Below are 24,054 nucleotides of genomic sequence, written 5' to 3'. Positions count from 1 at the left end.
CACTTTACTCAGCTCAACAGTTACAGATATATACACACGCGCACACAGATCGTGCCGTTGTGATGTGGCCATGATGCTACAATGGCGCTAGTGCTAAGGACTCGGTCAGGTGGTTCCAGGGTTACAGAGCATTACATACAAACGTGTTAAACTAATGTACAACAACAGAAGCCATACTTCAACATAGTGTTCATTTGTTCTATGACTGATATTGTTCAAAGGTTTAGCTAAATCAATATTTTTTTATCCATAACACCGAAATTAATTGTGGTTTGCATGCAAATTGTAGTACTAGGTGCTTCCCTTTTTTTTTTTTTTTTGAGGATTCGACCGCTCTTTATTCATCAATCAAAAAAATTGAATACAAAGCCCCTTTTTAGGGGGGTTTAAGAGCCGCAAGCGGCATCCAAAATCTGGACTAACACTATTACGAGCAAATTGATGGGGTTCGTCATTAGATCGTCCTATTCTCATGTGGGAAAACTGTATATCAGAAGATCGTTGCAATCAGATGCTACGCATAGATCTTGGATAAAAGAAACAGAGATGGGTTGCAGAGAGGCCCGGTGCACCCACCATTAATCACGGCTCAGCCCACAGCACAAACTGTAAAGCCCAGCACCCCCTGGCGGCTCACACAGACAAGCCCAGCACTTGTGTCGGTACGAGTTGTATACGAGTCGCTAGGCCAGTACCATAAATACGCAGAATACCTGTACCGTAACCTTTCTCCCTCCCTCCGCGAAACAAAAAAAAAAAAACCTGTCTTCCCCCTTTCGGCTCTCGTCTGCGCGCGGTTCATTCGTTCCCGGTCCCGCGATCAAGATAACCTTTTTTCGATCTCTCTTTCCATTTTCAGTTTCAATTCTCATTCTAGATCTCGCAATTTCGATCTATATTCTTGTTTAGGGTTAGGGTTTAGATTCGATTTAATTTCTTGAGATAAGCATTTTCGATCTCTCTTTCGATTTCCAGTTCCAGTTCGCGTTCTAGATCTCTCAATTTCGATCTCGTTCTTGTTTAGGGTTATTAAGGTTATAGTTTAGATTCGATTTAATTTCTTGATTCTGCCTGATTTTGTAGCAATGGCTGGGCCCGTGGTCTCCGGCGGTCTTCCGCCGCTGCTGCCTACCCCAAGGAGCTGCATCGGCCTGACGCCTCCTCCGGCCTCGTATGTATCCAAGAAGCGTCCGGGCCGCGCAACCTTGAGTGAGAGTTGGGTCAAGGATAAGCTTGCCGGCGGCGGCGTTTCATCGGATCGAAGCAAAGTCGGCGGCGGCGGCGAATCGGCTGATCGGAACCCTAGCAAAGTGCCCGTCCGAGCCTCCCTGGGGTCAAGCTGGGTGGAGGACAAGCTGCTCCGCCGCGCCGGCACGTCGGCCTCGGGCGTCGAGCGCGCGAGCCGCCCGACGTGGAGGGACGGCTGGAGCAAAAGAGCGGCGAGCCGTGCGCCGTCGGCCGACCGGTTCGAGAAGAAGGCGAAGGCGCCGACTGATGAAGCTGACGATGTCTTGGAGCTGGAGACGCATCAGTACGCAGGGCCGACCTTCGCCATATCGCCGGACCCATCCCTGCTGCCGATCCCGTTCCTTTTCATGAAGGCGCACTGAACATTATGAGTTCGTCAGCCCAAGTTAATCGAAGTTATCAGCCGAAACCTTCGATTTAGCAGTTCATCAGGCGAAATCCAGTAGCATTCAGTTTCAGTTAAGCTCTGGATTTCGCTGCATACATAGGCATAGAGTTGTCCAGTATTTCACCTTGTAACTTTGGTGCTATTATAGTGGCAATCTTTTCATTTTAAACGAATACTGGGTACTGAATTTATCAAAATGTCCATTAGATAACGACAGAGAGAGCCTGATTCGAACTGTAAAATTGAAGGCCTAATATAATCCCTAGCATATTGCACATTCAGGCTGCTGGCAATAATGAAAGGATACACACACTTTCAGAAATGATACACAGGGGTAGGAAACCTTCCAGAATTGGTGCACAGAAACTTCCCTCGTTTTGGAGAGGAACACACATTCAGAAAACAAGTTGAAGTATTCTGAGTTTCGAAATTTTAAAGCTAATCAATCAGAGACAAAGGGATGCAAAATCTACTTGTTTCAGTGATATGGAACATCAGAAACTCAATTTCAGAACATCAAAATGACAATGATTTCCTATACCTCCGATTAATCTCCAGTTTTTCATACTGTGAAGAATACAGAACTGTTTATACAAAGAGAAAAGGAGGACATTCTTCACCAGTGTAGAATACAATATCCTGAAAAGAATGTAACACCAGTAAACTCTGCACAGCTGAATTGGCAATCGGCATCTCCTAAACATCTCAAAAAATGACCCATTGTTCCAACATCGGCAATAAGGAAGGGATACACACTTTCAGAAATGATACACAGGCGTACGGACGGAGAGAGAGAGACGGAAGGCTGCACATTGGGGTTAGCTACACTAGGCTCTGGCGAATCTGGCGATTTAGAGGCGATTTTGAATTTCCAGCCGTGTGGACGGCGGCAGCGGGGAGGGTCGGTGCGCCGGGATGGGGGCTCCGTATTCCCCCTCGACCACGGGAGCGGGGAGCTGCCGGGGCCGATTCTGGGTGCTGGAGGAGGTGGACGGGGAGGCCTCACCGGCGTCCGAGGCAGAAGAAAGTGAGATCTCTGATGCGGGCGAGCAGAGTTCACCTCGTAACACACCGTCGGAGCTGCGGTTGGACGGCTTCGTCCAGCGCGCGGCGGAGCTGGGCGGGGAGCTCAGGCTCGGGAGGCGGTCGGCGTTCGCGCCCAGCGGTAGGGGGTCCCGGTTTCGGCCGCGGGAGGCACCCCGCTGCCGCCGTCTGAGGGCTTTGGGTGGGCGGAGCCCTCGAGGTGCAGGGGCACGAGGGGAACCTCCCGCTCCCCCGCGTCGGCGCCGGCTGGGGTCACGTCGGCGGCTCTGCGGACGGTGGCGATGTCGCCGGGGACGCCGGCTCCTCCGGTGTCGGCGCCGCCAGGGCTGCGGGTGACCGAGGTGGTCGGGGGTGTCTCGCGTGGCTTGGGGGCCGCGGCCTGCCCCCCGCTTGGGCCGGATGTTGGGCCGCCTGGCCCAGTTGGGTCAGATCTGTGCAGCACCCCAGAGGGTTTTGGGGAAGACGCCGAGGGAGGCTCCTGGCTGGTGGTTTCTCAGGACGCTGGGCCGTCCTTGGCCCAGGTGGAGGAGGTGCCTGGCCCGCCTAACCTGGTGAGGCCCATCCAACGGGAGGGGAGCCTCTTTAGGTCGCTTTGGCTGCCTAGGGTTGCACGCTTCCATCCCTAGGGTTTCCAGCCCGTGCGAGCGAAGTGAGGCAGAGACTCAACGACCCGTTTGCACCGCCGCATCGGCTTCTCCGTAAGATCGCGCCACCACCCCCTCTTTCTCGCTCCTTTGCTGCGACGGTGATGGACAGGGGGTTCGAGGAAGGGCGGAAGAGGAGGTTGGAGGGGGAGGCGAGCCAGTGGCGGGCGGACGGCGGGGATTTCGACTACAGTGAGGGTCGCGGCGCCGGTGCAGGCCGTGGCGTTGGCGGACAGCAGGACGGCGGCGGCAGGCTCGAAGGTGGCTACCATGGCGGCGAGTACCACTACCAGAGCGCTGACCACCGCTACCAGGGGCGCGGCCGGGAGGATTGGGGCCCACCGCCGCCGTGGTGGGAAGAGCAACAACGGCGTGAGGCTGCGCTACGGCGTGATGAGGAGCAGTGGCAGCGGCAGCAAGAGGCGATGCGTCCCAGGGGTCAGGGGGACCGTGCGGCTGCCGCGGGTCAGGGAGACCGTGGTGGCGCGGGCGGCCACCGCCAGCACAACAACAAGGCTAAACCTTTCAAGAAGGTGCAGGGCGCGGCCGGAGGGGGGCAACAGCCCTTGGCGAAGGGGAAGAACAAAGCCGGTGCTTCCAAGGGTGGAACACCGGTCGGAGATGAGTGCTTCAAATGTGGACGCGAGGGACATTTCCAATCGGAATGCACCTTTGAGCCCCTCTGTGTGATCTGCAGTGCCGAGGGACATACCTCGGCGAACTGTCCGTCGAGGGGGAAGACACTGAGGCTGCAATCCATGGGCCATGTGATCACCGGGGGCGGGTTCTATAACATTGATGTTGAGCCGCTGAGAGGTTGCCAGGCACCGGGGGAGGTGTTTGCGGCGGTCATTAGCTTCAAGGGGAAGCCGCTGTCGGAGGAACAGCTGTCCGATGAGCTCAAACATCTGGTGGATGAGCTTTGGGATTGGCAAGTGTGCAAGCTCTCGGAGGTGGAGTTTTTCGTTGTCTTCCTGTCCCGCGAGACGCTCAGGCTGAGCACGGGCAGCGGAAAGCTTTTCCTCCCGCTGAGCAGGACTGACACTGCTATCCGTGAGGCGTTTCTGGCTCCAAGGCCTAGTGTGGTGCTGCCGTCAACATGGGTTCGCCTGACCGGGGTCCCGGAGGATCTAGCGACTAAGGAGAGGCTCATGGCTGCGTTCGTGATGGTGGGGAGGCCGTTTGAGGTGGATGAGTTGTCTTTGAAGAAGCGGGACACGGAGCCGATTCGCATGCGGTTCCACTGTCGGTTCCCGGAAAGGATCAAGGGGTCGGTTCAAGTGTTCGTGAACGGGGAAGGGTTCACGGTGGGGGTGCAAGCTGAAGCGCCGCCGCGTGGAGGTGCTGGGGGATCAGGGGGGCCTCCCAAACCTCCGGCACGACAGGATGACGAGGACGAGGAGTCTGACGGCTTCTCCATGGACAGTGAGTGGAACAGGCACCGGCGTAGGAAGAACAAGGACAACGAGAAGGAGAAGGATGTGGTGCCGGAGAAGGGCAAGTCGACTACGACGGCGACCACTGGCAAGAGCATCATGGAGACAATAGTTGAGGGACTGGGGTCTCAGTCCGCTCCCCCGCTTGGGAAGGGGCCGGCGCCTGGGGGTCTGGCGCTGGACCAATATGGGTCTAACCTCAAGGGGACCTCGAGCCCTTTCTCGTTCCCTTCCCAGGAGCAACGGCGCCAGAAATTTAGCTTGATGACGCGTAGAGCACACGCCCGTTGGGAACCCCAAGTGGAAGGTGTGATGCGTACAGCAGCAAGTTTCCTTCAGTAAGAAACCAAGGTTTATCGAACCAGTAGGAGTCAAGGGCCACGTGAAGGTCGTTGGTGACGGAGTGTAGTGCGGCGCAACACCAGGGATTCCGGCGCCAACGTGGAACCTGCACAACACAATCAAAATACTTTGCCCCAACGTAACAGTGAGGTTGTCAATCTCACCGGCTTGCTGTAAACAAAGGATTAAATGTATAGTGTGGAAGATGATGTTTGTTTGCAAAGAACAGTAAAGAACAATGATTGCAGTAGATTGTATTCAGATGTAAAAGAATGGACTGGGGTCCACAGTTCACTAGTGGTGTCTCTCCAATAAGAAATAGCATGTTGGGTGAACAAATTACAGTTGGGCAATTGACAAATAGAGAGGGCATAACAATGCACATACATATCACGATGACTACTATGAGATTCAATCAGGGCATTACGATAAAGTACATAGACCGCTATCCAGCATGCATCTATGCCTAAAAAGTCCACCTTCGGGTTAGCATCCGCACCCCTTCCAGTATTAAGTTGCAAACAACAGACAATTTCATTAAGTATGGTGCGTAATGTAATCAACACAAATATCCTTAGAAAAAGCATTGATGTTTTATCCCTAGTGGCAACAGCACATCCACAACCTTAGAACTTTCTGTCACTATCCCAGATTCAATGGAGGCATGAACCCACTATCGAGCATAAATACTCCCTCTTGGAGTTACAAGTATCAACTTGGCCAGAGCCTCTACTAGCAACGGAGAGCCTGCAAGAACATAAACAACACATATATGATAGATTGATAATCAACTTGACATAGTATTCCATATTCATCGGATCCCAACAAACACAACATGTAGCATTACAAATAGATGATCTTGATCATGATAGGCAGCTCACAAGATCTAACATGATAGCACAATTAGGAGAAGACAACCATCTAGTTACTGCTATGGACCCATAGTCCAAGGATGAACTACTTACACATCAGTCCGAAGGCGATCATGCTGATGAAGAGTCCTCTGGGAGATGATTCCCCTATCCGGAAGGGTGCCGGAGGCGATCTCCTGAATCCCCCGAGATGGGATTGGCGGCGGCTGCGTCTCTGGAAGTATTTCCGTATCGTGGCTCTCGGTCATAGGGTTTTCGCGACGGAGGGAATAAATAGGCGGAAGGGCAGCGTCGGTGGAGGCACGAGGGCCCCACACCATAGGGCGGCGCGGGCCTGTCAACACCCGGATTTTTAAGTCCGAATGCCTATTATGTCATACATCGCAATCCCAGGAATATTGTTGTTGCGAGGCATAATAGTTAAGTATCACAGTCATCATTCATTACAAACCATATTGTCTTACAAATTGGAATCACATGATCCATATTACACGAATAGTTGATCTATTGATCAACGAACAAACACAAGTTCATAGCGGAAGCGTAAGATACAAGGACTCTCTAGTCCACAGGCCAACGCTTGACGTCGGAAGACTCCTAGTTGTCGTAGGCGTCCTGCTGGTCATCTCCTTGTTCATCTTCATACTCTGGCCATTTGAATAGCCAGGGACAAAGCCGTGAGTACTTCAAGTACTCGCAAACTAATACTAGTGGAAGTGCTAGACAATTCTAGTAAGGTTTGCTAAGCTCTAGTTTATTTGCATAAAGCCAATTTTAGTTCACAAGTATTTGAGTAAAAGCTTATTCATGTGCTAACTAACTCAAGTGGGAACATTAGTGTCATTCCCACCATTCAAGTGGTGATTTCAATTCAATTCACCAATTCACCATTCATTTCACCCATTTCAATTCAACATCATTTTCAAGAATTTGACATCGGAAACTGTATGGTCTTTCCAACCGTCCGTAACCGTGGACGCGGCTATTCGAATAGATTGACACTCTGCAGAGGTTGCACACTTGTGCCACAACATTTGATTTCATCCGTCGGGATTACCCCGAATCATCGTAACACAGTACGCGGATCATCAACCATAACCTTTCACTTACAAATCCTAGTATGAGCACCTCTCCCCATGAGCTTGGCCTCCCAGTGAAGACCAACTGTCAACCTGGGAACTGCACAGGGCTTGGCCGTACAATTCACCTCAATTCACATCATTTCTCAACAACGGAGGCAGCCTCAAGCATAACCCCTATGATGTGTGTTCAGAGGGAACCCATACTAAGATGCATAAACTTCCAGTTAAGCCCTACCCATAATCAGGTATTGTGGGGGTACTCAATATTGGAAAGGTATCGCACTCAAACCAATATCATTTTTATCAAAAATCACCATCTTCTCTTGTTCAGATTCACCTTCAAAACCCATTCAATGGAATGCTTCATCATTCCAAGGTTTCAAAATTCAGTTCAAGTTACATTGTTCCCATCTAGAGTAGTCAAGTTTTAAATCATTAGCACTAGCTCTAAATCATGAGGGGTGCTATCTTGCTTTGCTTGATTGAGACTAACTTTACTACTCTAGTAAACTTCTTTCACTTTGACCAAAGTTAACTATAAAAGTAACTCTTTGAATAAACAAGTAAAACTTGTAAGGTAGAAACTTGGGATAGGCTTATGGTAAGAAAGGTAAGACTATGGTGCCTTGCCCCAAGGGGCTTTGCACTTTGCAAGAATATTAGCTTGCCTTGGTAGTTCTCAAAGTTCTCCTCCTCCTCCTCTTGGTAGCAACCTTCTTCCTCCGGGTATTCTCCGGTGCTAGCGTCTAAATTTAAATACGAGTATAATCACTCAACTAATTCAATGGCTATTCCATACATCACGTATATTCACACAAACTATTATAAGCACACAATTAATCTAATTATGGTGCATTGGTTGTGTTGCTTGAGGAGAAATAATTTCCTTTTATTTAATATGTAAATGATAGTTTCCATAGGGTTCTTGAGAAATAATTCCTCTCATTGAAATCTTCTTAAGATTTAATTTCTCAAACCATCATACATGAACTTATATTGACCTTAGTCAAACATTCATTATCATCATTTGAGAAAATGATTTAAATGAGGTAGACCACCTCATACCATTTAATAATGCTACAAATGATTTAAATCTCCAAGTAATTCATATAAGAGAGTTTGGCCAGGGGTCCAAACATCACATGAATTCATTTGAGACAAGATTTAAATGAAGTAAAACACTTCATATGATTTGCATAATAGTTTTGGACAATATCAATTACATAAACTAGCCCTATTGTCCATTAATTAAACTAGGGCATGATCATGCAAAGTGACCACACCATTTTCTTGCAGAAACAATTATGTAAGTCAAATGTGAGCTATTGGAGTTGGAATTAACTTAATATCTATTTTGGTTGATTTTTAATAATTATTTGAATAGGGAAAAGTCCCTGCCTTCTTCTTTTTATCAGATTAATTCTACAACTAATCTGGACATGGGACCAGTGGCATATTGTAGATCTTTTTCATAGCTTTCTAAAAATATAAAGTTTGTTAAATTTGGCCAAGCCAAACAGATTCTATGGATTTTCAAAGTTGGATGCAGTATTGAAATTGGTTTGAAATTATTTAAACGAGATTTAAATAAAAGGGCCGGCGGGAAACTCTAACGGGCCAGGTTTTCAAATTAACGGCCTGCTCAGCCCAACAGCGCATCCAGTGCGAGTGGGCCACCTAACAGCGTGGGTCCCGCATCTCAGTGGCTCTTAAAACCCGAAACGGTATGGATCAAAGCGGTGCGTTGGATTAGAACAGGATCGGACGGTGCTCGTTCGTCGTCGTCGCCGGCGAGAGAAGCTCACTGGCGCGGCGGCACTAGGTGGTCAGAGCACTCACCGAGGCTCCAGCAAGGGTGGGCAGTATGCTCGATGACGATGTCGACGACGGCGAAGCTCCTGGTACCGGCGGCAGCTCCGGGGGCGGCTCCAATCGACGGCGAGCTTCGGCGGCGATCACGGGCGGTGGTGTTGCAATTGGGCGGCCCTACTGGGCAATGTCAAGCGGGGAGGTGGATAGGAGGTCGAGGGAGGAGAGGGGAGTGCGGCGGTGTGAAGAAATCGTCAAGGCGAGGCCTCGTTTTATAGGCGCGAGAATGGCCGTGGCGCTGCGGTGAGGTCGACAAGGGCGCGGCGTCTCCGGCGGTCTAGCGAGCTAGGCGAGGGTGCGGCGGTGTTCACGACGTCACGGTGGTCCTCTGGGTGGCGACAGGTAGGGTAGGCGGTGCCTAACGCGGCCGCATTGCTTCAGTGTCTGGCGGCGTCCACGGCGGCTTTTCTTCTCCGTCTCCGGCGGCGGCGGTCACGGGTCGCGGTCGAAAGCTTGTCTGGTGGCTTCGTGGCGACGCGGTGATGCTCAACCTGTCGAGGGAGGGGCCAGGGGATGCTCGAGGTGGCCAGGCGGCTCGTGTCCAGTGATGCCCGCAGCGTGCGCACGTGCGACGCCAACGGCATCCTGGGAGGATCTGGGCGCGCGGATTCCGGCGACGGTCGCCGTCCTCCTCGACAAGGGATGGTGTAGGCGGTGCTAGGGTGGTGTGGTGGCGAGCTTTGGCAAGGTGGCCAGGGATGAGGGAGAAGGGAGAGAGGGGAGGTGTGTCGGGGTGGCGACTGTAAGGATTCGTTGCATAGAAAACAAAATTTTTCCTACCGCGAACACGCAATCCAAGCCAAGATGCAATCTAGAAGACGGTAGCAACGAGGGGATGATCGAGACTCACCCTTGAAGAGTTCCAAAGCCTAGAAGATGAGGCTCTTGTTGCTGTGGTAGACGTTCACTTGCCGCTTGCAAAAGCGCGTAGAAGATCTTGATCACGGCGCCACGAACGGGCAGCACCTCCGTACTCGGTCACACGTTCGGTGTTGATGAAGTCGACGTCCACCTCCCCGTTCCAGCGGGCAGCGGAAGTAGTAGCTTCTCCTTGAATCCGGCAGCACGACGGCGTGGTGGCGGTGGTGGTGGAGAACTCCAGCGGAGCTTCGCTAAGCGTGCGGGAGCGTTGGAGGAGAGAGGGGCGACTAGGGTTTGGGAGGGGGTGGCCGACCACTAAGGGGTGCGGCCAGGCTGTGGTCTTAGGGTGGCCGGCCCCCTCCCCTTGGCCCCTCATTATATGGGTGGGAGCCCCAAGTGTTGGACTACAAGTCTTCGAATAAGACCCGAACCCAAAACCTTCCATGTGATAGGGAAACCTACCCAAGGTGGGAATCCCACTTGGGGTGGGATTCCCCCCCTTCCATGTGGGGGGGTGGCCGGCCCCCTTGGTGGAGACCAAGGTGGACTCCCCCCTCTTAGGGTTGGCCGGCCATGGGAGGTGGAGTCCCTCCGGGACTCCTCCTTCCTTAGTGATTTCTTCCGGACTTTTCTAGAACCTTCTAGAACCTTCCGTAGAAACTTCCGGATCATTTTAAATCTTATAAAATGACTTCCTATATATGAATCTTATTCTCCGGACCATTCCGGAACTCCTCGTGATGTCCGGGATCCCATCCGGGACTTCGAACAAATCTTCGAACTCCATTCCATATTCAAGATCTACATTTCAACATCAAACCTTAAGTGTGTCACCCTACGGTTCGCGAACTATGCGGACATGGTTGAGTACTCTCTCCGACCAATAACCAATAGCGGGATTTGGAGATCCATAATGGCTCCCACATATTCAACGATGACTTCAGTGATCGAATGAACCATACACATACGATACCAATTCCCTTTGTCACGCGATATTTTACTTGTCCGAGGTTTGATCATCGGTATCACTCTATACCTTGTTCAACCTCGTCTCCTGACAAGTACTCTTTACTCGTACCGTGGTTTGTGGTCTCTTATGAACTTATTCATATGCTTGCAAGACATTAGACGACATTCCACCGAGAGGGCCCAGAGTATATCTATCCGTCATCGGGATGGACAAATCCCACTGTTGATCCATATGCCTCAACTCATACTTTCTGGATACTTAATCCCACCTTTATAACCACCCATTTACGCAGTGGCGTTTGATGTAATCAAAGTACCTTTCCGGTATAAGTGATTTACATGATCTCATGGTCATAAGGACTAGGTAACTATGTATCGAAATCTTATAGCAAATAACTTAATGACGTGATCTTATGCTACGCTTAATTGGGTGTGTCCATTACATCATTCATACAATGACATAACCTTGTTATTAATAACATCCAATGTTCATGATCATGAAACCATGATCATCTATTAATCAACAAGCTAGTTATACAAGAGGCTTACTAGGGACTCCTTGTTGTTCACATAACACACATGTATCAATGTTTCGGTTAATACAATTTTAGCATGGTATGTAAACATTATCATAAACACAAAGATATATTATAATAACCATTTTATTATTGCCTCTTGGGCATATCTCCAACAGTCTCCCACTTGCACTAGAGTCAATAATCTAGTTTACATTTGTAAAGATATAACACCTTGGCCTTCCGGTGCTTTATCATGTATTGCTCACGGGAGAGGTTTTAGTCAACGGATCTGACACGCTCAGAAACGTATGTGTTTTGTAATTCATTTGCGTCTCAACGCATCACTCATTTCCAAATGAGTCGGCATAAAATATGTTTGGTCTTCTGGTGGAAACTTAATTCCGCGGTCTGAAATATGTCACTAATATTGTCACACATAATATAGCTTCAAAGTTCTGACTCTGTCGGAACTACACCAAGTTCTCAAAGAACCTCTTGACTTTAACATCCTCAGTTATTGTCAAAACAATGACATACTCTGCCATCGTTTGTAGAATCCGTCACAATATTTAGAACTCTTCTAAATCTAGCATAGACAACTTCTAGCTCATTGTGCTACCTTTTAAACAACACTTAGTCTAATTTGAGATTGAAATTTTATTTTTATATGTGACCAAACAAATATCGGTGAAACACCTTACATCGATTTGTTTGTCATTACCCCATATAAAACTATATATGTATCCTTGGTTCTTCTAAAGCACACATGGATATTCTTACTGTTTGTCCAATGATCATCACATGAATCATTCTGGTATATGCTCCTAACCTTTTAGAGCATAGGACATCTGATTTTGTACATATTATTCGTGATCTAAAATCACTCATGTGTTTTTACTCATTGAGTGTTAATTACACTCAAGTCTTGTTAAACCTTCGCATGAAAAGAACACCTTATTAATATTTCTATATTGAACTACTTCAATATCTATTTTATGTACTTTGACTTAAACCTATTTATGTGTTTTAATCTATCTTCATAGATCTTGACACTAAATATGTTTCAGTTCATATCCTTTCATTAAAGTTAATTTTCAATGAAACATTTTAATCAAGTATATAATTACATCATTTATAACCAACTATATGTCATCTACATAAAGTATTATAAATATTTCTCAGCGCTCCCACTTAATTTCTTGCAAATGCAAGCCTCTTCATCGTCTCTGATGAAATCAAAAACTCTTCGATTATTTCATCTGGTGAAGATTCCAACTCTGCGATACTCACTTCATCCAATTGAAGTTTGTATACCTATCTAGTATTCTATGGACCAGCAAAACTCTTGGTTGTATCTTGTATACACCTTTAATACATACTTCTGTTAAGTAATGTATTTTGCCATCCTGCTAGCATATCTCATAAAAGAAATATGTAGTGATTACTAGAATAATCCACATAGACTATAAGCATTGCTACGGAAGATTTAATCTTATCGTAATCAACTCTTTGAACTTTGTCGTAAACAATTTTTCGACAAGTCGAGCTTATTCAAGGATATTGCATCCAAGTCCATCAATTTTATAGATCCATTTACTTTCAAAAAGTATTCATCTATCTTGGATTTCATGGCGTATAGCCATTTTAACGGAGTCAGGGCCCATCATAACTTCTTTGTTTGTAGTTGGTTCATCATTGTTCAAAATCAATCCTTTGTCCACAAATCATTTATTTGATCACAAAGTAAACCACACCTACAAGGTTCAATAAGTACTTTGATCTCCATGGCTAAAACACTTTGTAGTCATGGAAGCCATGATCGTTGTGGCCACTTCCGGAACCATTTCCGATGCTGCGCTACTCTGATCATTATGCTCAGGTTCATAAACCATATCAAGTTCTATTGTCCTCCCACTCAAATACTTCGCTAGAAAACAATTTCTTGGAAATAAGAAACATTGACAAACACTTTTGTCTTTTATTTCATAGTGGAAAGAATTCCCAATCAATTCTTTGGGATAACAAACAAAGACATTTATCCGTTTTTGGTTGTAAACTCTTAGACCAAAATTTAAAGAAAGGACTATTAGGGTTTATACCCATGCCATAACTTGTATGGTGTCATTTCAACGGATCATGATGATGCTCTATTTAGTGTAAAAGCGGTAGTCTCTAAAGCATAATCCACAAAAATTATTAATGGCATTAATATTTTATCTCATCATTGACCCAACAAGGTTTGGATACATCTCTTGGATACTTCATCATCACTATGATACTTCAAGAAATGTGAGTTGTAGAACAATTTCATAACTCTCTTAGATGTTCGCTAAAACTCGTAATTCAAATATTTCCACTATGATCCAATCATAGATATTTGACTTTTCTATTACGATAATTTCCACTTCATGCTGAAATTTATTTGAATCCATTCAAATGTTTCAAACTTCTTCCTTATCGAATATATCCACATATATATACTCAATACATTGTTTGAAGTTTTCATGAAGTAGGAGAATCTCCCGCACACAACTATGTCCAGTGAACCACATACATCATCATGTATTTTTCACTAAGTTTGTTGCCCGTTCAACTCTTGGCCTATGAACGGTATTTTAATCATTCTCTTTAGAAAATATTTGCAAGCGCCAAACGATTCAAAAATCAAATGACTCCAAAAATCCATTTGCATGGAGTTCCTTCATGCGTTCCTTTCTAACATGACCTAAATGGCGGTTCCACAAATACGTGGAATTCAAATCATTTGCCTTATGGCATTTTAGCGTCAGTGTTATGTATGTGTGTTTCACCATTAAGATTTATAATAACTTATCCATCGTACATGGAGTAATGTCATAATTTGAACAACTCATTGTTTTCATTTGACCAGAGCAAAATAACAATATTAAGTTCTTTATTATAAATTCTAAGGGCTAGATAGAATGCTAACGATGAACATAATAACACTTTATTTTGTTCCAGACGTGCATTCCTATCATATTCCTTGTCAGTCACTTAGGCCATTGTATTCTTGTATTGCGTTGTTTTGTATGACACTTCATACCAACCAATATAGTACTAATATCCAAAAAAAATATTGTGTGACCTAACTAGGAATACAACCATAACATGTATATCATTTATATACACCTGAGCTAGACATTCTAGTCTTTTCTTTCTTTCTGCCAATAATCTTTTGTAGTTTCTCTTTCAGCTTTCCTCATTATTCAGAAAAACACATCAACTTCAATAACTTCTTGGTTTGTTGGTCAAATACCAATAACCTTGAGGTTCTTACTTTGAAATTGATCATCATATGACAAGTGTTCCGGATTTCACTATTAGTAATCTTGTAATATGATGAACAATTTCACTCATAATTTTATCCATTGTATCATGATGACTTTCTGAGATCATGTCTGTACATGCTAGGCTCATAAAGTTTTAACCTTGGTATTCGCATGTGCAAATCTGGCTTGCACCCGTTGTATGCACATGGAGAATCTATAACACCCGATCATCACGTGATGCTTCGATACGACGAGTCTTAGCAACGGTGCATACTAAGGATGATAACTTCATGGATATGTGAATATTGTTAGTGCCCCAATAGTTGGAGGATTGAGACGCGTTGCGTCTTCAACCTTCGTACATTCCCATAAAACTTATGAATTTATGTAGTCTCACCAAATTATATTCTATCATCTTGCAATAAGGTCTTAGATATCACATATATCTCATACCTTGATTATTTCTGAAAACTAAATTTTCAGCTCCTTACTTTTCAAACAGATTTGAACTTCAAGTTTCACGGAGACAAGATAACTTTATGTACTAATTGAAACCATAGCTCTTTGAATCAACAATGTGAGGTTTACTAAAAGTTTGCTATAGGCCGGACTTAATCACTTCTTGATTCTTTAACAATACGGTACCAGTCCGTAAAGTTTCTAGTCAGATTTTAACAGTTTTTCTATCTCAATAACAAGACTAGCGCATGGTAGAAAAATGGATGCCAATACTACAAAATTAATTCAAAATACTACTCAGACTATGTTCATGATAATTAGTTCATGTTTTAATCTAATTACTAATGAACTCCCACTTAATACAACATCCCTCATAGTTGTTAAGTGGTACACGATCCAAATCCACTACACCAAAACCGATCATCACGTGAGATGATGTAGCTTCAATGGTGAACATCAACATGTTGATCATATCATCCATATGACTCGTGTTCAACCTTTCGGTTTCCTTTGTCCCGAGGCCATGTCTGTACATGCTAGGCTCGTCAAGCAAACCCAAGTATTCCGCGTGTGCAACATGGCTTACACCCGTTGTATATGAACGTTGAATCTATCACATCCGATCATCACAAGATGCTTTGAAACGACGAACTTTGGCAATGGTGCATACGAGGGGAGAACACTTTATTATCTTGATATTAATGTGAGGGATCATCTTATAATGCTACCGTCACGATCTAAGCAAAATAAGATGCATAAAGGATTAACATCACATGCAATTCATATGTGATATGATATGGCCCTTAGTCTTTGAGCCTTCGATCTTCATCCCCAAAGAACGGACATGATCTCCATCATCAACGGGCATGATCTCCATCATCGTCGGCGTAGCGTCAAGGTTCAAGGTGCCGTCTTCATGGTTGTTCACCTCATGTAGCAACTATTACAACTACTTTGAAATACTACTCAACATGAAATTTAAAGACAACCATAAGGCTCCTGCCGGTTGCCACAATACAATAATGATCATCTCATACATATTCATCATCACATTATGGCCATATCACATCACCAAACCCTGCAAAAACAAGTTAGACGTCTCTAATTTGGTTTGCATATTTTACGTGGTTTAGGGTTTTCGAGAGAGATCTAATCTACCTACGAACATGAACCACAACGGTGATACTAGTGTTGTCAATAGAAGAGTAAATTGAATCTTCACTATAGTAGGAGAGACAGATACCCGCAAAGCCTCTTATGCAATACAAGTTGCATGTCGAACAAGGAACAAGTCTCATGAACGCGCTCATGTAAAGTTATTCCGAGCCGCTTCATCCCACTATGCCACAAAGATGCAAAGTACTCAAACTAAAGACAACAAGAGCATCAACACCCACAAAACCATTGTGTTCTACTCGTGCAACCATCTATGCATAGACACGGCTCCGATACCACTGTAAGGATTCGTTGCATAGAAAACAAAAAATTTCCTACCGCGAACACGCAATCCAAGCCAAGATGCAATCTAGAAGACGGTAGCAACGAGGGGATGATCGAGACTCACCCTTGAAGAGTTCCAAAGCCTACAAGATGAGGCTCTTGTTGCTGCGGTAGACGTTCACTTGCCGCTTGCAAAAGCGCGTAGAAGATCTTGATCACGGCGCCACGAACGGGCAGCACCTCCGTACTCGGTCACACGTTCGGTGTTGATGAAGTCGACGTCCACCTCCCCGTTCCAGCGGGCAGCGGAAGTATTAGCTTCTCCTTGAATCCGGCAACACGACGGCGTGGTGGCGGTGGTGGTGGAGAACTCCGGCGGAGCTTCGCTAAGCGTGCGGGAGCGTTGGAGGAGAGAGGGGGCGGCTAGGGTTTGGGAGGGGGTGGCCGGCCACTAAGGGGTGTGGCCAGGCTGTGGTCTTAGGGTGGCCGGCCCCCTCCCCTTGGCCCCTCATTATATAGGTGGAAGCCCCAAGTGTTGGACTACAAGTCTTCGAATAAGACCCGAACCCAAAACCTTCCATGTGATAGGGAAACCTACCCAAGGTGGGAATCCCACTTGGGGTGGGATTCCCCCCTTCCATGTGGGGGGGTGGCCGGCCCCCTTGGTGGAGACCAAGGTGGACTCCCCCCTCTTAGGGTTGGCCGGCCATGGGAGGTGGAGTCCCTCCGGGACTCCTCCTTCTTTGGTGATTTCTTCTGGACTTTTCTAGAACCTTCTAGAACCTTCCGTAGAAACTTCCGGATCATTTTAAATCTTATAAAATGACTTCCTATATATGAATGTTATTCTCCGGACCATTCCGGAACTCCTCGTGATGTCCGGGATCCCATCCGGGACTTCGAACAAATCTTCGAACTCCATTCCATATTCAAGATCTACATTTCAACATCAAACCTTAAGTGTGTCACCCTACGGTCCGCGAACTATGCGGACATGGTTGAGTACTCTCTCCGACCAATAACCAATAGCGGGATCTGGAGATCCATAATGGCTCCCACATATTCAACGATGACTTCAGTGATCGAATGAACCATACACATACGATACCAATTCCCTTTGTCACGCGATATTTTACTTGTCCGAGGTTTGATCATCGGTATCACTCTATACCTTGTTCAACCTCGTCTCCTGACAAGTACTCTTTACTCGTACCGTGGTATGTGGTCTCTTATGAACTTATTCATATGCTTGCAAGACATTAGACGACATTCCACCGAGAGGGCCCAGAGTATATCTATCCGTCATCGGGATGGACAAATCCCACTGTTGATCCATATGCCTCAACTCATACTTTCTGGATACTTAATCCCACCTTCATAACCACCCATTTACGCAGTGGCGTTTGATGTAATCAAAGTACCTTTCCGGTATAAGTGATTTACATGATCTCATGGTCATAAGGACTAGGTAACTATGTATCGAAAGCTTATAGCAAATAACTTAATGACGTGATCTTATGCTACGCTTAATTGGGTGTGTCCATTACATCATTCATATAATGACATAACCTTGTTATTAATAACATCCAATGTTCATGATCATGAAACCATGATCATCTATTAATCAACAAGCTAGTTATACAAGAGGCTTACTAGGGACTCCTTGTTGTTCACATAACACACATGTATCAATGTTTCGGTTAATACAATTTTAGCATGGTATGTAAACATTATCATAAACACAAAGATATATTATAATAACCATTTTATTATTGCCTCTTGGGCATATCTCCAACAGCGACATGGCCGGCATGGCCATGCCCTACCTTGCCATGCTCTCCCCATAGGTTTACTAGGTGTCATTAAGGGTGAGAGGGGGCAGGGGAACCATTTAGCGTAGGTTGGGGTAGATTAGGGTTGAGGTAGATCACTATTTGAAATAGTGTGTAATAGTTCCATATTTGGAAATTGTGAATTTATCCAATTTTTGAGTGAATTCAAAAGGTGGCAAGTTTTGAATTGTGTGGGTTTGATTGAGTTCTAAATGACCAGAGATGATGAGAGGTGGTGGTGGAATTGTTAAATTCAAAGAATTGCAAAAATTGATAAGTGTGAGAATGTTCCACTTGATACAATGTTGAAACTTTGGATGAGCATAGCATTTGATCTAGAAAGAATTTGGCATGGTGATCTTTACAAAAAGTGTTCAACTTGATGTTGTCTTGGATGAGGTGCAAAGATTTAGCAAGGTTTAGTTTGAAAATTTTGAATTGCAGGGGCTCAAAGTAGTGATCAGACTATAATTGGCAGATTTGACCATTATCATATGTGCGCCAAATTTGAATTTGAAATCCATTTGATTTGTGTTTATTTGATTCCAAAAGTTGTAAAAAGTGTTTAGTAACATTGTTCAACTAAGGGTGAAGACCAAATTGGTCTAGGGTCAAAATTTATAAAAATGGCATAAGCCATATGTGAGGGTTTTAGGGTTTTTCTTTTATTTGATTTTCTTTCTCTTTTTGATTTATTTGGTTGGTGATCTTCTCATGATCACATTAGGGTTTTAGAGTATAGCACATACACATAATAACAATCATCATGGCATATAAATCAAATGCACAAGTCCTATGCAGGGCACTATATGCAATTTAAAAAGTTTTTGTTGGTTTGAAATTTTGCTTTCTGGAATTCTTCTAACTTTCTTTTTATTGGAATTTGGGATGTTACAAACCCTTCCCCCTTACAAAAGATCTCGTCCCGAGATCGAAAATAAAGTTAGGTACTAAAGAGATCTGGGTACTCCTTCTTCATGAAGTCTTCGCGTTCCCAGGTGGCTTCATCTTCAGTATGATTGCTCCATTGTATCTTCAGAAACTTGATGCTTCGGGTGCGGGTGGTTCGGTAAGCTTCCTCCAGGATGCGAATCGGCACTTCACGGTAAGTCAGGTCCTTGTTGATATCCACCGATCTGTGATCGATGTTCTTGAACACTTCGGTCTTCTCAGGGACTTCAAGGCACTTCCGGAGGAGTGAGATGTGAAACACGTCGTGCACAGCCGACATTTCTTCGGGCAACTCCAGTTGATAAGATACTTCACCTCGGCGGCTGAGGACTTTGAAGGGTCCGACATATCGGGGTGCGAGCTTTCCTTTCAGCTGAAACCACTGCATTCCTTTCAAGGGGGATACCTTGAGATAGACGAAGTCTCCGATCTCGAAGGTCATCTCCCGACGTCTCTTGTCGGCGTAGCTCTTCTGTCTTGATTGCGCTGTCTTGAGGTATTCGCGAATCTTGTGCACTTTCTCTTCGGCTTCACGAAGAACATCTGGGCCAAAAACTTGGCTTTCTCCGACTTCCGACCAGTTCAGGGGGGTACGGAATTTCCTTCCGTACAAGGCTTTAAAGGGGGCCATCTGCAGGCTAGCTTGATAGCTGTTGTTGTAAGAGAATTCTGCGTAAGGTAAGCAGTCTTCCCACTTGGATCCATATTCCAGTACACATGCTCTCAACATGTCCTCCAATATCTGGTTGACTCTCTCAGTCTGTCCGTTGGTCTGAGGGTGATAGGCGGTGCTAAAATTCAGACGGGTTCCTAGTCCTTCATGCACCTTCTGCCAGAATCTTGAGGTGAACTGTGATCCTCTATCTGACAATATCGACTTCGGGGTTCCGTGCAGGGCGACTATTCTGGAGATGTATAGTTCAGCTAACTTTGGGCCTTGATATGTGGTCTTGACGGCGATGAAATGGGCGACTTTGGTCAATCTATCGACAACTACCCATATTGAATCATTGCCTTTACTGGATTTGGGCAGTCCGGTGATAAAGTCCATTCCTACGGAGTCCCACTTCCATTCTGGAATCTGCAGTGGTTGTAGCAGTCCTGCGGGTCGTTGATGTTCTGCCTTGACTCTATGACAGATGTCACACTTGGCGATGTTGCTGCCGATTTCTCTCTTCATTCCATGCCGCCAGAATAGCTCCTTTAGGTCTTGATACATTTTGGTACCTCCGGGGTGGATTGAGTAAAGGGTGTCATGGGCTTCTTGCAGGATGACTTGCTTCAAGTCTGAGTCCGATGGTACGCAGAGGCGTTCTTTGTACCAAAGAACTCCGACTTCATCTATGGTGAATCCGGGGGCTTTTCCTGCGGCTATCTGTTTCTTGATTCCGTCGATGCTAGCGTTGTCCTTCTGGGCTTCCTTGATCTGGCTAACCAAGGTGGGTTGCAGTTCTATGCTGGCTAGGAATCCTTCACTAACAAGTTCAAGTCTGAACTGTTCAAACTCTTGATACAGGCTGGGCTGTTCGGTTGCGATCATGGAGTTCAACTGACACGGCAGTCGACTCAAGGCATCCGCTACCACATTGGCCTTGCCGGGGTGGTAGTGAATCTCCATGTCGTAATCCTTGATCAATTCGATCCATCGGCGTTGTCTCATGTTCAGTTCCTTCCGGGTGAAGATATATTTCATGCTCTTGTGGTCGGAGTAGATCTCGCATCGATTACCCATGAGGTAATGACGCCAAACTTTCAAGGCTAGGACCACGGCTGCAAGCTCGAGGTCATGGGTTGGGTAGTTCTGTTCATGTTGCTTTAGCTGTCTTGAAAGGTAGGATACAACTTTGCCTTCTTGCATAAGTACACATCCAAGGCCAACCTTGGAGGCGTCGCAATATACGTCAAAGGGCTTGGCGATGTCTGGCATGATCAGGATTGGGGCTGTTGTCAGTCTACTCTTGAGCTGTTGAAAGCTCTCTTCACATTTGTCAGTCCACTCAAACTTCTTGTCCTTCTTTAGCAGTTGGGTCATTGGTCGAGCGATGCTCGAAAAGCCTTCTAAAAAATCTGCGGTAATATCCGGCTAATCCAAGAAAAGCGCGGACCTCGGTTTGGGTGGTTGGGGCTTGCCATTCCATAACGGTTTTGATCTTGGCGGGATCTACGGCAATTCCTCCTGCAGACAAGATATGTCCCAGGAATCCTACTTCCTCCAACCAAAACTCACACTTGCTGAACTTGGCATACAACTGGTGGTGTCTAAGGGTTTCTAGGACAGTCTCCAAATGTTGTTCATGTTCCTCTTCGGACTTGGAGTATACCAGAATGTCATCGATGAAGACAACGACAAACTTGTCCAAAAAGTTCATGAAGATCTTATTCATGAGGTTCATGAAATAAGCGGGGGCATTGGTTAGTCCAAACGACATGATGTTGTACTCATACAACCCATATCTGGTGGTAAAGGCAGTTTTTGGAATGTCGGTGGCTCGGATCTTCAGCTGATGATATCCAGTTCTAAGATCTATCTTGGAGAAAACTTTGGCTCCGGTTAGTTGATCAAACAAGTCTTCTATCTTGGGTAGGGGGTATTTGTTTTTGATGGTGACATCGTTAAGCTTACGATAGTCCATACATAAACGATTTGCACCATCCTTCTTGTCCACAAACAAAACTGGGGATCTCCAGGGGGATGCACTAGGTCTAATCAGACCCTTGGCTAACATATCATCTATCTGTTTCTTCAGCTCCACAAGCTCTGTTGCATTCATGCTGTAGGCTCTCTGGGCTATAGGTCCAGTTCCGGGGATTAACTCGATGATGAACTCGATATCCCGGTCCGGGGGCATACCAGGTAGATCATCCGGAAACACATCAGGGTAGCGACAAACGACCCTGATTTGATCCAGAGTTGGCTTGGATACACTTTGGTTGCAGGTGAATTTTTTGGGTAGTCTTTCAGAGACATGTTCTACTATGATACCGGTGCTGCTAGTCATGGTGATGGCTTTCTTGGCACAGTCTATCAATCCATTGTGTTTTGACATCCAGTCCATTCCTAGTACGACTTCCAAACCTTTGGTTCCAGAATGATTAGATTGGCATAGAAATCTACATCATGGATTTTGATGGGTACATTTTTGCAAAATTTTCTGGCTTTGGTGGTTGATCCGGGAATTTGAACTATCATAACATGCTTCAAACTGAGGGGTTGAATTTTACTTGTTGATGCAAAGTCTTCAGTGACAAAAGAATGAGATGCTCCGGAATCAAACAACACTCTGGCAGGGATGTGGTTGACAGAAAACATACCCAGTACAACATCTGGTGCTTCCTGGGCTTCTTCGGCGTTCATGTGGTAGAGACGGCCGTTGCGGTTATTGGGGTTGTTGGGGGCGAACTTCTTGCCGGTGGAGACACGGCGTTGCTGTTGAGCAGGTGCAGCGGTGTTGCCGGCGAGCTTGGCGAGCCTCTTGGGACACTCGTTGGAGTAGTGCCCCACTACACCACACTCATAACAAGTGATGGTGGCCTTGTCCTTGGTCGCAACGGGGATGGCGTTGCTTCCGGTTCTGGGAGCGGTGTTGGTGTTGTTGTTGTTGTTGTTGTTGGGGGCTCTGGGCGGAGCGCGGTTGTAGTTGTTGTTGTTGTAGCCTCCTGGCTTGGAGTTTCCTCCACTCCAGTTCTGATAACCGGGGCGCGAGTTCTGCATCGGGGGCTTGTTGTTGTTTCTCGGAGTGAAACCTTCGCTTGAGCTGGGGCGATACTTCTGGGCATTGCTAGACCCACTTTGATTCATCATGCGGCGCTTGCGGTTCTCATTGGCTTGGTTCAGCTTGCCCTCCATCTAGATGGCGGAGTCAACAAGGGCTTCAAGGTCGGCGAAGGGGATGTTGACAAGGACCGTCTGCATCTCATCATGCAGTCCATTCAGGAATCTCTCCTGCCTCTTCTCAGTGGTGTCGGTCTCGTCGGGGGCGTACCTTGACAGTGTAAGGAACCTGTCGCGGTATTCTACCACCGTCAAGCGACCTTGCTTCAGTTCATGGAACTCATCCCTCATCTTTTTGATAAGACCCGGGGGTACATGGTACTTGCTGAACTTGAGTTTGAAATCCTCCCAAGTCATGAACTGACCTCCGTTCATGGCACGAGTGCTTGTCCACCAAGCGCGGGCTGGTCCGGCAAGATAATGGGTTGCAAACAAAACCTTCTCATTTGCTTCCACTCCAGCTACTTCCAAGTTGTTCTCCATAGTCTGGAGCCAGTCGTCGGCGTCGAGGGGTTCTTCAGTCTTGCTAAACACCGGAGGGTTGGTGTTCTGAAAGTTCTTGAGCTTGGACCCTGGGTGGTCATGATTTCCAGGGCCTTGATTGGCAATGTTCTGCAAGGCTGCGATGTTGGCTTGGCGTTCAGCTCTTTCTGTCTCCCTATTGGCAAGCAGGGTTTGCAGCAGTTGCATCCTCGCATCGTTGTTAGTGCGATTGGGAGGGGCCATCTGAAGATAGAGAAGATCATGAGATAAAAGGGAAATTTCTATGGTTTATTTTGAGTAAGTTTGAAAACATTTGAAACTTGTAATCTTTTCATGATAAACATAACATTCATTCATTCATCACATAGTACAAACTAACACACTCATACTACCATGGTTTTAAGAACCATTCTCATGCTACGATACAAAGGACGGGATACAACTCACACCTACATAAGTGAAACTAGTGCAACTACTCCTCATCCTCGACGTTGATAGGGATGTAGTCGTCAGGTCCTGCCTCCAGGAACTCGTAGTCCTCCTCCTCAGTGAAT

General features: G+C 46.0%; 1 protein-coding gene across 1 annotated transcript; it reads left to right on the top strand.

Moving 5' to 3' along the window:
- Positions 1 to 726: 726 nt before the first annotated feature.
- Positions 727 to 1,809, top strand: LOC127332481 (uncharacterized). Its single transcript, XM_051358785.2, has one exon. It carries the CDS (start codon positions 1,086 to 1,088, stop codon positions 1,608 to 1,610), a length of 525 nt encoding a protein of 174 aa, XP_051214745.1. The 5' UTR covers positions 727 to 1,085; the 3' UTR covers positions 1,611 to 1,809.
- The last annotated feature ends 22,245 nt before the right edge of the window (positions 1,810 to 24,054 follow it).

This window comes from Lolium perenne, chromosome 4, assembly GCF_019359855.2.
Source record: "Lolium perenne isolate Kyuss_39 chromosome 4, Kyuss_2.0, whole genome shotgun sequence".
NCBI lineage: Eukaryota > Viridiplantae > Streptophyta > Magnoliopsida > Poales > Poaceae > Lolium > Lolium perenne.
This window is presented reverse-complemented; position numbering and strand designations above follow the sequence as displayed.

What these genes read in the sequence shown, in the direction of transcription:
- LOC127332481 (XM_051358785.2), top strand. Translation starts at nt 1,086, where the DNA reads ATGGCTGGGCCCGTGGTCTCCGGCGGTCTTCCGCCGCTGCTGCCTACC.